Genomic DNA, 15,071 nt, shown 5'->3' on the forward strand with positions numbered 1-15,071 from the left:
CGAGAATATTCATGAACTGCTTATTAAACCATCTGTATAATATGGCACGAACCCCATCTTCAACCAAAATCTGCAGGTTATTTTTTTTTTTCAAAGACTTTTAATTCCTCTCTGAAATGTAACAGATTCCATTGTGGGATTACTGGAAATGTCCTTAAATTTAGCTAAAATAGAAAGTATGTCAGTATTTTCTCAACTTTCCCTATTCTTTCCTGAGTCTTCTTTTATTTCTTACCACTTGTCTTCATGCAACTTTGTCTGAACCCCTGGACAGGTGGCGGGCCGCTCCCTCCGTATCAAGTCCCCTAATGAGTTATCACTCTGCTCCAACTTGTTCTGGCCCTTTTTTCTATTCTGCTTTCTCTGTTTCCCTTGATCGCACTTGATTTCCGTTATCTCTTTGTTCTTCTCTCTCTACTGTATGTGATGCATAAACGAAGTCTCCTCTGTAATGTAAAGCCGACTGAACTCAACTCTTTGAACATGTCTGCTGTACAGGCGAGCCGAGATGATTTAATTGTGCAAACAGGGATAAGCAGACAAATAAAGTGTGTGTTTGTGTGTCTATACGGCTGTCAGCAGCCATGCCTTACATGTTAGTCGGTGGTTAGGTTTATTCACTCAGACAAAGATTCACAGGTAGTTCAGAGACAAGGTTTAAAAACATCAAATGAAAACCGTGCTGTAGCCTGATTTTGGAAATACAGAAGTTCAAATCCTCTGAGAACAACTTCCTTGGTTTGACTTGCACCAATAATATTTTTGACTTTTTAAAAAGAAACATAATTTTACAACCTAATTTCACTGTTCACTTATATTCAGTGTAAACATTATTTACAGCGCAGTGAAAATCCGAACACATCAGCGTCAACCTTGAAAATAGGTTGATTTTCTGAGAAAAATGCAATTTGTGTCTTCCTTTCAGCCCTGTGTGCTGCATGATAAATGATGAAACACTAATCCAGTGGTGGGCCGTCAGGGCCAGCAAGGCCTTCTCTGCTGGCCTAATATGTATTAAATTATTCCCCATAGTCTATTCTCTTCATTTCATAGCTTTCCTCTTGGTTGCGCTGCTTCCAGCCTCAGATCAAGATTTGGAGGGCTGGCCTTTATGTTGGAGCTTTTATCCAATCATATTTCAGCCATAATGTGTTGCCAGGGTCCAAGAAATCTGCCCTTAGGCCTTCAGAATCCAGCCCAGCCTCTCCGCCGGCCTCCTGAACGGCTCCAGCCGCATCCAGCCCAGGCTCTCCGCTGGCCTCCAGCCTGGCCCCCGGAGCGGCTCCGACCGCCTCCAGACAGGCCTCGCCACCGGCTTCCAGCCTGGCCTCTGGAGCGGCTCCGCCCGCTTCCAGCCCAGCGGCTCCGCCCGCTTCCAGCCCAGCCTCTCCGGCTTCCAGCGCAGGCTCTCCGCCCGCCTCCACATCGGTCCCGTCCGCCTCGCTGTCCGCCTCGCCGTCCTCCAGCGCGGTCTCCTGCCCCGCCTCTTGCGGGCCTTAGACCCTCCTCTGGCGCCCCTCCACCCACCCTGTTGGTTTTTTGTGACTTTGTGACGTCTGGGATCCGTCCCTTGAAGGGGGATTATGTTATGATCTTGGTTTCTGTTTCCTGTTTTATTTTGAAATGTTCAGGTGTGTCTCGTTCCCTTCATTAGTTTCCTCCTGTGTATTTGCCTTTCTCTCCCAGCTGTGTCTCGTTCCCTCATTTAGTGTCTGTGTGTATATATCCCTGTCTGTCCCAGTGTTCCTTGTGAGTTCGTCATCTAAGTGTCACCCCTGTTGTTGATGGCTCCTCGTGCTCCTCGTGCTCCTCGTGCTCCTCGTGCTCCTCGTGCTCCTCGTGCCTTCCTGGTTTGTGTTTTCAGTTTTATTTGTTGCTTTGTATTTTTACTAGCTTTTTATAAAATAAAGCTCTCTTTTTGTTAGAACCTTGTCCAGTGTACTGCATTTGGGTTCTCACCTTTTCCCCACCGTGACATTTCTACAAGCTGTTTTTTCAACCCACAATGGCCGAAGGAGGAGAAGAGATCGATTTGGTCGCAGATATAATTACAACGCCATTTTCAAGACGAACCGTTCAAAAAAAGATAGACATCGTGAGAAGAGAACGCCCAACCCCGACGCTAGCGAGCCTATCACAGCCGGGGAAAGCGTTTGTCCGCCACTTTCAAATCACTAACTACGAGCGGTACCCCTGGCTCACAGCCTCCGAGAGGCACTGCCTGCTATTTACAACTAAATGTTTCGGAAATATTAATATAACTCTGTTGTACTTGACTATGTTAAGGTGATGCAACGCCCGGTTATACTGTGTTTCTGTCTAAATGTATAGTTTCTAGAGCCATGGCGTCATAATGATGGTATTAAGAGGTGGAATAATTCAGGTAGGACTGTGTAGGACATTACTGAAGGCCTAGGTGTGAAATGCACGGCCCGCCACTGTAATCCACTAATGGCCTGGTCATTCCCAGATCATCAACAACATCTGAAAGTTATATAATTTATTTTTATACAACAATCCAAATCTATGTGAGAATGTAATTGACATGAAATAAACCAGTGACGGCTGTAAGTCCAGCTTGTTGTATAAAGGCTATGTGGAGCTAACAGTTTGAGCATGTGCTATGACATGGGTTACAGTATGTTCTGTTTCAATGCAAGCACACAGCTCTACCACCAGCTGCAGCGATGGCACCCTAATCATAAATAAAAGTAAGGTTGCGTTTCCATAGAAATGTGACATCGTTGCCATGGTACAATACTAGCTCCAAAGACAAAACCTATATTTGTCCACATGATCCACAAACAATCAGGTTGCTGACCAATGGCAAACCTGGATCTATCCTCAGCCTTCCGAACTTCAATAACAATGACACTTTTCTTTCTGTACGTCATTTTTAAACAACGTTAGCAACATTACGCAACATTGTAATGATAGATACCTACACATGGAGCGAAGACACACTCATTATTCCTCATGCTGACTTTTTCATATTAGATTGGAATAAGATCTTTAGCCCTGTTGCAGAAAAGTAAAAAGTCATTTCTAAAATGATTTCTGCAAAGAAATTGTGTATCTCAATAAAGATTGGATACTGACCATGATAAGTGATTACGAGAAGGATAGAAATACTGATGGCATTAGGGGTAACAAGGGCTGTGTGTCTGGAAAAGTCAGCTTTCCATAACGATTGATGGTCAAAAGTGACAGGGATAACAGGATTTCAAAGGTCAGAGTAAAAGTGGGATCATGATTTTCATGTAACCGTACTGCAGTGTGAAAAAGAAAGGTGCGTGAAAAAAGCTATTTTAAGACCTAAGTGAGTGTTTTCACTGTAGTGTTCTGTCTGTGTATATTGAATTCAGGTTGATTGTATACACATCAAAGGGTGTAAGAAAATATGGATATAGGATCGTAATATTGCATCAATTCTCAAAAACCCTGTATGGACTTTTAATGAACAGTTTACATGCAAAGATTGGTGGCAGATATTGGCTCATCTAGTGTTTGGATGTTAAGACCCTGTCACACATATCCGTATGACAGAAACGTATGCCGGCGCATACGAAAATTTATCGGATCAGAAAAGTGAACCTATACAGATACGCATGTCTAACCTATTGATAGCGCATCACTTCCTAATACAAAATGTATCAGACGAATGCCCAACGAATGCATAAGATATACAACAATATGGCGTATACAAAATATCGGCAACACGCTGGTTCTCACCTGTAGAGTCTTTTAGAAATAGGAATAGAGCTACATTTGCTATATTAAATTGCTTTATGAGGATACAGCCGCACAGTTTTAGTAATTAGTTCATGAAAAGATCTACATAAAATGACACTGAAATAAAACAAAAGCCATAAAACAAAAAAGCCACAACTGATAAGCAACAAATAGCTGTGACATTTGCTGTACTTACACAGACCCCAACACCACGGTCAACTGTAAACCCCCACCATGTAGTTGGTACTACAATCTGCTGAGTCGTTGTAGCTCACAGTACCATATCTTTGAACTAAAAACTTTAGCCAAATCTGAAGATACCCACTGAAAAGGGGTTTACCAGATCAAAGTAGAAATCCTTAAGGAGCTCAAAATTGGTGCAAATTGCCGTGGCATGACAGGAAACTCAACCAACCCATTGGGGAAATGAGGTAGAGAAAGTATCATTGCATGAGAGAGAAGAGAGAGGAACAGCAATGTTCATGTGCCTGTATATCTAAATCTGTATGTATATGCATGGGAGATTTCCTTGTCCACTGAAAGGTGTGTGTGTGTGTGTGTGTGTGTGTGTGTGTGTGTGTGTGTGTGTGTGTGTGTGTGTGTGTGTGTGTGTGTGTGTGTGTGTGTGTGTGTGTGTGTGTGTGTGTGTGTGTGTGTGTGTGTGTGTGTGTGTGTGTGTGTGTGTGTGTGTGTGTGTGTGTGTGTGTGTGTGTGTGAAAATCAGACAAAGATGTGCGTGTGCAGAAAGAAGGAGCATTTCTACCTCAAGGAGCTGTACTCTCACTTTGTTGTATGCTTTCAGCCAGCGAACTTTGGATGGAGAGCATGGAGGAGGGCCATCTTCGAAGAAACTGAGAAAGATAAAGCAGAAAAGATCAACAGGTTCGAAGGGAAGTTTCAAAAAGACATGAATCAATATCAAAATAAAATCAATCTCTTGCATCTTGCAGTCAAAGGATGGGATGTGTTGTTAAAAGGCAAGTCTGTCTTAAAGCAGAACCAAGCTGACACAATTACATTTTTTAAATAAATGGTTTAACTTAATCATGCAAACCTACGTGTCTATATTTTTTACATACCAGATTTGATTCTGACTCTTTTTATCATGGTTATCCAAGATTGGTTTGGGCAGGGTGACCGAAGAGTCCTTCAAATCTTTGTTAGAACCAGGCTCTGGTAGTGGATGCAGCTCTTTCTCAACCTCTTCCTCATTTTCTTCCTCATCCCAGGTAGACTTCTTGCTATCGAGAACGGGACGCAGGGCGCTGGGGTGGCGGGTTTCTGGATCTTTCCTCTCCTCAGGCTCAGAGCTGAGCTGGGAGCTGGCCGGGCTAAGGTTGCCTGATGAATCAAAGCGACTGCTGTCCGGTGGACTGTAGGAGAATGAGATTGTTATTTAGTGTATGGTGGTGAGTCGGGAAAGCCACATGTAATTAAAGTACTGCAGAATCTAAAGGTTTAATTCCAAAATTCAGTATCTGGGAAAATTACCAATTAAAAATCCTGTTTTTTTTTTTTTTAAACAGATCATCTAAAAATTATTTTAGAAGAAAATTAATTTTTCTTTAATTAGATTCAAAAGAGGAGTTTCAACTTTGAATGGCAGATAGTGATTTTGGAATCAAACAATTCGATTCATTTGTTAAAGCAAGTCCTTGGGTTAAAACTCAGGGTAAAAGAAGCTCATCAGATCCAGGGAAGAAGGTGACACAAAACAAGGAAAACTAACAGAGTTCAGTCGGGTAAGCTGAATGAGTGAAGCTGAATGCAGATTTCTCTAACAATCATGTCAAGAGAGGGCAACCATCACCATTGGGAGGTCCTAAGCCTTGTCAAAGATAGTTGGTAATACTGCAAGTTTAAGGCGGTAACAACTTGTTAGTGATTATATGAGCTATTATAGTTTACACTAAAGGTTCACTTTTTAATTCACCTACTACAGTACAATTACAGTATTTACTCATGCATGTACCATACAATGTTAAATGCACATTATTCATAATCCTTTAACCTTTTAACAAGATTGAAACTTTAAGGTAAAAAACTCTGTTGGAGCAGTGGGGATACACTTAGCCTTTCTGACAAAAATCGTAAGTGGCTGACTGAAACAGAGAGTACTGTGTGGTTGCTGGATGATTGAGCCTGCTAACAGGAAAGTGGCTCTGTACTTTAACTGGCATAATTTACTTTGTCTTGGGAGTGGGCCAAATTACTTCTCACTGGTCCTTTTATTCCGGTGTCCCTCCGGCCTCGATGGTGTGCACTGCCACACCATCATAAATCTATCAGCGTTTTAATTCATATAAACAAATTGGCTAAGGCTTGGAGAATAATTCAGAGAACTGCAGGAGACAGAAGAAGGAGGGGCTCTATACACGCCTCACAAGTGAAATGTTAATAAATAAAGACCATCGGCTTCTTCGTTCATTGCACTTCCATCACTGTCAGGAAAGCTATTACTGAGGTGCTGTAGGTACAAAATAGCTCCAGTACATTTACACTTAATGGTGAGCACCTTTCAAGCAGATGTGATAATTTCCTTTTCTATGGCTTTGATGATGAAACTTACGTCAGATGTACACTAAATTGTTTGTGTTCATGGCTATGGATATATAGTATATTCTAAGTTAAGTTGAGGAATGGGAAAAGTAAAAAGGGCAAATACAGAGCTAGTAATATCAAATGTGGTAAAATAAATAATAATACTAAATGGGAAAAGAAGAGCAGGAAAGGGGCTACACATGTGTCTATATTAGCATGATAAATGAGCAATGCCATTTATCATTCAAATAGTACTAGCCTTTTTGGGTCTTCCTTTGTCAACAGGTCCTTTGGTTGCTCTGTGCCCAAATCTGCATGCACAGTGTCAGGTGTGTCAACTTCACTCTTATCTACCTCACATGGGGTGATCTTTAACTGGGGTTTATCCAAGTCTTCTTCTAAGGAAACAGAGTGAGAGGGGAGGCCAGACTGTGGCAACTGGGCTAAAGTGTCACAGCTTCCTGTTTTTGAAGTTTCTGTTGGTCCTTCTGTATCACTGGTATCTGCACTTTCAGTTTCTCCAGAACATTGGGAAAGTTTCTCAGAATCTGGCTCACAAAATGTGTCTGTAGGTTTTGGACTTTTGGACTGAGGTTGGGCTGTGGCTGTGGATTCAGGTTTAGGGGGGTCAGTGTTCCCAAACATTGAGCCAAGTTTCATGCCAAACACAGAAGAAGCAGATGATAGTTCTTCCTTTCCAGTTGGCTTCTCATCATGAAAAATACCAGCCGAAAGGCTTTTGAAACCAGAAAAGAGACCACCATCTGTCTGTTGTGGCTGTGGTGTCTTTGTACCAGTGGCTGGGGCTGGAGATGGAGCGGTGGAGAAAAGGGATCCAATAGATGATGTGCCTTCAGCTACAGACATAAAGCCAAATTTAGGAGCAGTCAGATCAGGTATTTCAAACATGCCTTTGGTTTCAGGGGCTGGGGGTGGTGCAGCTTTGTCTGACAATGAAGAACATGGCCCCTCTAAATGCTCAGCATGCTCATCATCCCCTGCTTTTTTCTCAGGGAAAGCAGATTTAATGGTGGACTCGGTCAGTGAACTTTCTTGTGCTTCTGTTTTGTCTGTTCGTTCTGCCTCATCCACTAATCCTTTTTCAGTGACCTCAGCGTCCTCAGGGGTTTTAACATGTCCATCACTAGATAAAGGTATCTTCTCTGTATTTGTCTCTTCAGTGCTATCAGAGACAGTTACTGTTGCACAAGGATCCACTTGTCCAGACTCTGTGTCACACTGTTGATGTTCCTCAGATTTTGTTGTTTCAGGACCTTTGAATATACCAAATAGGTCACTGGTAAGAGATTCTGTAGCAATGCTACTTGTAAGTCCAAAAAATGAGCTTTTCTGTTGTTGTTGTTGTTGTGGTTGACGAGGAATAGGTGATGACCCAAAAACTGAACCAGGTGAACTTGAAAAGAATCCACCAACAGTTGGAGATTTACTTGGGGCATTTGGGGTAGAAAACATAGACATAAAGCCAGAAAATGGAGCTGATTCAGGGGGCTTCTGTGGTCCTGCCTGTCTTGGTCCAGCCATTCTTGGACCTGCCATTCTTGGGCCTCCCATCCGTGGCCCTCCCATCCTTGGTACACCCATTCTTTGTCCTGGTGGGCCAGATGGTCTAGCCATGCCTGACCTCGGCTGTTGCTGTGTTGGAGGACTTACAGGTCCCAATGACGGATCTTTCAAAGGACCCACAGCTTGAGATGTCATGATTTCTGGTGAGTTGGTACCAACAGTTTTTTCCTCATCTAATGATGAGACCACTCCAACTGAATTATCACTTTCAACAGGTTTCTCTAATTCATGTACGTGATCTTTACTAGCTTCTGCAAGCTCTAATTTAGCCTCAATTGGTTCTTTTACAGTCTCGTCAGATGTGGATTTCATGTCCTCTTCAATAGATTTATCAGATTTTGAAAATCCAGTCTCTGTTGCAACGGCAACCACTACAGATTCCTCATTAGGTTTTACTGTCACTGCTATCACTGAATTGACTACAATTGCCTGTTCAGTAGATGTATTCACATCTGCAACAGTTGCTTGTTCGTCATCAACAACTTTCAAAGGTTCCTTAGGTAATTCTTCTACATCTGCAACTGCTGTTTGTTCTTCGTCATCTACTTTCAAAGACTCCTCAGTTGATTTTTCCACATATGCAACTGCTGTTTGGTCTTCAACAGCTTTTAATGGCTCCTCAGTTTGTTTTTCTACCTCTAGAATTGTTATCTCTCCTTCAACAACAATTTTCCCATGCTCCACTCCAACCACATCTGATCTTGTGTTTTTGTCAGTATAATCCAGAGCACTTTTCATTTGCATATCGTCAGTTTTTTCAAATGGGCTTTTGATGACAGCTATGTCAGTTTCATCATCTATGCGATTAACTTCATAAATATCTGTTCCTAATTCAACAACTTCTTTCTCAGCATACTCTGTATCTTTTATTTCTTTGTGTTCATTTTGGATGTCTGACTGTTTCTCATTTACTAATTTCACAGCTTGTAATGTCTCTTTCTCTAGTAGATTACCAGTCACATTTGGTGCGTCTGTGATGGAAGCTTCAACCACAACTGAGGCATTTTCCTCACAAGAAAGGTTTGGTTGCACTGTGGCTATTGTGTCTACTTCCAGATGTGGAACTGTTGGGGGAAGTAAATTTTCAATGGTATCTTTATTGATATCGAAGGTTGAATCTTGACCATCTTGGCATGCTTTCTCTACTTTGAGTTCCACCTTAACTAATGATGTAGATAGAGGCTCAGAAGGTACAATGTCTATGGCCTCAACAAGGTGATCCTTTGCTTCTTTTGAAAATTCTTTTGTGTGTAGGGGTTTCTCTTGTTCCGAAGCAATCTCTCCCTTCACAACTGTTTCTGGCTCTGTCTTGGTTTCCTCCATGAAAGACATTCCAAATAGGCCAAACCCCGTTTTAGATTTGTTACCATCCCCGCCAAGTGAAAACACAGAGGACACTTTGAAACCACCCTCTGATTCAGGTGGTTTAGAAGCTGTTGGACTAGCTTCTGATGCTTGCTGGTTTTGTCCACCAAACATAGAGAATAATCCTTTTCCTGAAGGCTCTGGACCTCTGGGTCCCGGTGGTGTAACTGTTGGTCCTGGTGCAGGTGTTCTAGGTCCAGTTTGCGGCTGGGCACTAAGACCTCCAAACTTGGAAAACAAACCTGCACCAGGAGTTTCTTTGTGTGTAGTAGAACCAGGGAGGATGCCACCGAATATAGAAGATCCAGTGGAAGGTCCTCTTGGTGTGGCACTATCCCCAGTATGACCTCTGGGACTGGGTGGTTGCTGAGGTGCAGATGCACCAAACATGGAAAACAAGCCTTTGCCTGGAGGTTCTTTGGGTGAAGGACCTCTGGGTCGCACACTTCCACCAGTTGGACCTCTTTGGCCAAATGGTGGTTGACTACTGGTACCACCAAACATAGAGAATAAGCCTTTTCCCTGGGTCTCTTGTTGGGTTGACAGAGGTGGTGGTGGGCCTCTGGACCCAGGTGAAGACGGGGCATTTGACCCACCCAACATTGAGAGTAACCCTGTGCCAGGAGTGTCTTTGGCAGATGACCCAGGAAGAATGCCACCAAGTATTGATAATCCAGTTTGGGAGGACGTCTGCTGTGGGGTTGCAGTGGAGCCACTAAACATAGAAAATAAACCTTTTCCTGGTTGCTCATTAGGTTGTTCTACCTCAGGCTGGTCAACCTTGACAGCTAAAATATCCTCCTTTGATGTTGTGATTTCTTCTGTGCAAGGTTTGACAGGACTTGGCTTAGGGGTAGATACAGTGACATCCCTTTCAGTTTTGTCATGAAGCTGTTGAACACCTTCAGGTAATTTTGCGTCTAAGGAAGAAGGTACGTCTTTCAGTGACAACTTATCAAGAGACTGATTTTCTTCGGGCAATGCAACATCTGAGGGTGTGCTTTTATCAATGTGGGCTAACTCTTCAAGAGTTTCAGTACCTTCAGATTGTGCTGGGACTAAAACTGTGTCACTAAGAGGTTTAATTACTTCAAGCGGTGCTATATCTGGAGCTGTTGATTTTACATCCTTAGAAGACGGCTCAAGTGGGGGCTCAGAAGCATCAGTGGTCTCTGCTTTTACTTCAGCTTCTATGGTTGAGCTTTTCTTGGTCAGGATGTCCTGTGAGTCCCGTTCATCTGCATGTGTATGATCTGCTGTAGTCAGTGTAAGTGACATCTCTGGTGAAAAGGTCTTGACCTGCTCAGAATCAATTAATGCATCTGTAATAATGATTTCTGCTGGCCTAGCATCCTCAGGTATATCAGATTGTGTAACAATATCAGCAGGTAAGGAATCCTTACAGTCTGACAGTGTTACTGAAATTAGAGTGGTATCTTCAGAAGCACTGACTTCACTGAGTGTAGGCTTGCTACATTCATTGAACTCCTGTTCAAGTCTCTCTTGCTCTGGTGAACTTGCTGCTGAGACAAAAATATGGGGTAGTCTAATATAAGGTTTTGTTTCACCTGGTTCAATTTCCGTATCAACAGGAGGTACTTTTGAGTAATTAATGCCAATGTAGATTGACCTTGGATTGATGGTTTTCTCCTGTGATATGTTAGCTACAGTAGAGACCTCACCAAATCCAGTGTTGACGTTGATAGATTTTGTGGAGGTAGTGTGCTTGGTTTCTTCTGAACTTTGCTGCTGTGACATGCCTGATTCAGATAAAGCCATATCATCTATGTTGACCTCTTTGGTAGTTGCTTTAGATGTAACCTCTGACAATATTTCTGAATCACCTTTACTTTGAATTCCTTTGGGGGTCATGGTATCTGGTGAACATTCAGGTGGGGGCAATTCTTTTCCTGGTGTCTCACTTTCTGGGCTTGCTTTTAATGTTGCCTGTGGTTGCTGACGGTCTTGAGATATAGACTTGAAACCATGAATTGGGGACTCATTGGAGGGAGAGGCCATAGGTGATATCATTGGGGATGTTTGAGTGCTCACACCACTTAACAATGAATCTTTTCCTCTGTATTGTGATTCAATAATTAGTGATGACGTTGGAGCTGACTCTGTCTGCAGGGCTGCTGATTGATTGTTTGATAATTCAGATGGCGAGGAAGCAGATAGTTCATCTCCAGTTGACAGTCGGCTAGATTCGGCGAAGGATTCTGTTTGCGTCCTTGGAGATTCAAGAAGGCTTTTCCTGTTTGACACATTGTAATCTTCATCTGGTAATTTAAAAGAAGAGTCATCTTGATCATCACAGTGCACTGGAGATGCGCTCAATGCAGATGCCGTTTTCTCATCAGGAGTAACTGCAACGTGGCTGACAGCAGGAGTTTGTGTTGGAGTAACTTGTGTTCTGTGGTCCACAGGTATAGACACAATCTGAGTGTGCTGGGGCATAACAGAAACTGGTGTTGTACTGACAGAGGGTTGTGAGCCTAAACCACTATATAATGAAATCAAACCCTTAACAGAGGAGGTTCCTGCCGGTATTGGAGATATCTCTGGTACAGGCATTGGGCCACGTTTTGTGGTGGGTTGGGATGTAAGTGTACTTAACTCTGATACACGTTGAATTGGAGTCACAGTACTTGTGGGTATAGTGTGTGTCTGATATTGCTGAACAGAGACAGGGCATTGACTTGGATCAGGTTGTTTTGAGAATTGAAGAGGTTTTTTTGAATAATAATATGTAGTTGCATTGCTCTGCAAAGGCTGTACGTCAAAAGACTGTGGAGAAGGATCAGTTCTGTGTGTATCATGTGCTTGCTGCATAATCGAAACAGGCAAAGACTGTTGCTCAGTGGGAAAAGCAGGTAATGCCTGTTCATTACTTGTCATTGTTCCTTCATATGATTGGCTTTCCTCAATAGTCCCAAAGCTTTCCACAGTTGGCTGCTTGATAAGAATTTTGGGCCTAAAGGTCATGTCATGCTGAACAGTTGTATCTTGTCTTTGCAACTTTGGGGCCTTTGGCTGAGATCTAGCAATGGATGAAGTTGAACCAATTTCCACAGTAGGTTGCTGGAATTGCTGTTGTGGGACTGAATGTTGTATTTGCAGCTGAGGTATGTTTGGAGGAAATTGATCAGGCTTCCTGGATTCAACCAGTTGATATGCAGTATTTTGTGAGAATGTAGCAGATGCATAGTCCTGGGGAGCTAAATTCTGAAGAAGCTGTATCTTACTTTGAATAGGCCCCAAACAGGAAACTGAAGTATTAATTGGGGCAGAGCTCAATACTATTCCTGACTGCCTTCTGTAACGTGTTCCAGGTTGGGTGGTGGCCTGTTTATCAGTGTAATATTCCATATTTTGCAGTGGCGTCTGAGTTTGAGAAAATGCTGTATCTTTTCTGTCCACAGGAGGGGGTGGAAGTATATATTGCTGTTGATCGTTAAGACTACTCTGAGAGAGAGAAGACACATAAGGAAAGGAAAGATCCTTTGCATCTTGAAGATCAATAATCGTGGTTTGATTTTGACGATCCAAAGTTAGGTCAACAATACCGAGTACTGTTTTCTTTTCCAATTGCCTTCCAGTCTGCCTTCTTTCAAATATGTCTTTCTTTGCTTTGTTATTAGTGAAATTTGTGGGCTGTCCATCCTCTGGTTCAGTGTGATTGCTTGAAATGGGAGCTGTATTAAGGCCATCTTTTGCAGAAAAGTCCATTGGCTTATTTTGCTGGCGAGTATCCTTGTAGGTGGTCCTTGAACCAGAAAAGGCCTCATTACTGTGGTAGGTAGATATCTGCCTATGCAGTGTCTCAGTTGTGTTGACTCCACTCAAAGCATGTATTCCTTGTTGATATGCAGACTGCTCCACTATGAGTGGTACACAAACAGAACCATTCCTTGTTACAGTTGCCGTGTTTCTGATAAATGGCACAGCTCCAGATGACAATGTACCAGGTGTTTCAGATTGTTTCTGCTGTGGTTTTGGAGACATATCTAAGAAGCTTTTAATGGAGTTGGCAGGTGCTGATGCTCTTTGATCTAATTCTCGAGCTCTACTCTGCACAAATCCTTGTTGCATCTGTTCTTGCGATCCTACCTGTGTTCGTTGCCTTTTAGGTTGCTCCTGGGAGGGGTGTGTTTCCACAATTAGTGGAACACCAACATAATCTCTTTGAGAATATGCACAGCTTGATGGCCTTATCCTTACAAGTGATACTGGATCTGAATAGTTTATCACTTTGTCTGATATATATTCCTTTGTTGACATATCTAATGTGTCTTTAACAGAGTTTGCTGGAGCTGTAGAGAGTGGATATGGTTGGATAAAGGACTCTGACACACTATTGTTCTCGCTTACACTGGAGCACTGCACTGTCATACAGCTAGGAAGTGGCTGATACAGAACATGGACAATATTTCTATCCAGGGTTTGCTGTTTTTTCAAAGGGATCAATGTTTGAGGTTGCTTTTGGCATGTTGAATCCAGTGGTGTAGGTTCAACTACCAGGGAGATGCCAACAGAATCCATTCTGGCAATAGATCTTGCACTTGGCTTATTAACAAGCGAAATTGCTTCACTTTGAGTGGGCTCATATTCTGTTATTATTGTTCTCAGTGTGGCCTGGGGTGGCTTGGGTGACATGTCCAGTGCGGCAGCTGTGACAGGATTTGTTGAAGTGGATGTCTGATGTGTTTGAACAGTGGTGGACCAATGTAAAGTTGAGTGATTTGACTGTGTAAAGACACCATGTTGGCTCTGCTGGCATGGTTGGATAATGGACTGTGGCACACCATTGGTCTCACTTACACTGGAACACTGCACTGTTATACAGTTGGGAAGTGGTTGAGTCAGAACAGGGACAATGTTTCTATCCAGGGTTTGCTGTTTTTGCACAGAGATCAAGGTTTGATGTTGCTTCTGGCATGTTGATTCCAGTGGTGTTGGTTCAACTACTAGGGGGATACCAACAGAATCCTTTCTGGCAATTGATCTTGCACTTGGCTTATTTACAAGTGAAATTACTTCACATTGAGTAGACTGATATTCTGGTATTGTTGTTTTCAGTGTGGCTTGGGATGGTTTGGGGGACATATCCAGTGCTGCAGCTGTGACAGGATTTGTTGAAGTGGATGTCTGATGTGTTTGAACAGTGGCGGACCAATGTAAAGTTGAGTGATTTGACTGTGCAAAGACACCAGGTTTGCTCTGCTGGCATGGTTGGATAATGGACTGTGGCACACCATTGGTCTCACTTACACTGGAACACTGCACTGTCATACAGCTGGGAAGTGGTTGATGCAGAACAGGGACAATGTTTCTATCCAGGGTTTGCCGTTTTTGCACAGAGATCAAGGTTTGATGTTGCTTCTGGGATGTTGATTCCAGTGGTGTTGGTTCAACTACAAGGGGAATACCAACAGAATCCTTTCTGGCAATTGATCTTGCACTTGGCTTATTTACAAGTGAAATTACTTCACATTGAGTAGACTGATATTCTGGCATTGTTGTTTTCAGTGTGGCTTGGGATAGTTTGGGGGACATATCCAGTGCTGCAGCTGTGACAGGTTTTGTTGAAGTGGATGTCTGATGTGTTTGAATAGTGGTGGACAACTGTAAAGTTGAGTTATTTGACTGTACAAAGACACCAGGTTTGCTCTGCTTATAAGGTTGGATAATGGACTCTGGCACATCATTGGTCGCACTTACACTGGCGCACTGCACTGTCATACAGCCTGGGAGAGGTTGATGCAAAACAGGGACAATGTTTCTATCCACAGTTTGCTGTTTTTGCACAGGGATCAAGGTTTGAAGTTGCTTTTGGCATGTTGATTCCA

General features: G+C 42.8%; 1 protein-coding gene across 1 annotated transcript in view; it reads right to left on the bottom strand.

Moving 5' to 3' along the window:
- Positions 1 to 3,465: 3,465 nt before the first annotated feature.
- The window catches only part of LOC115013881 (protein unc-13 homolog B-like), a 72,654-nt gene continuing 61,048 nt past the window's right edge, over positions 3,466 to 15,071 (bottom strand). The window contains exons 10-12 of the mRNA XM_029440434.1: positions 4,812 to 5,105; positions 4,517 to 4,583; positions 3,466 to 3,522 (exon numbers count right to left, since the gene is read on the bottom strand). Coding sequence (XP_029296294.1) covers positions 3,466 to 3,522; positions 4,517 to 4,583; positions 4,812 to 5,105 — 418 coding nt within the window. The remainder of the gene's footprint in view (positions 3,523 to 4,516; positions 4,584 to 4,811; positions 5,106 to 15,071) is intronic.

Source organism: Cottoperca gobio, chromosome 9 (genome assembly GCF_900634415.1).
Source record: "Cottoperca gobio chromosome 9, fCotGob3.1, whole genome shotgun sequence".
Classification (NCBI taxonomy): domain Eukaryota; kingdom Metazoa; phylum Chordata; class Actinopteri; order Perciformes; family Bovichtidae; genus Cottoperca; species Cottoperca gobio.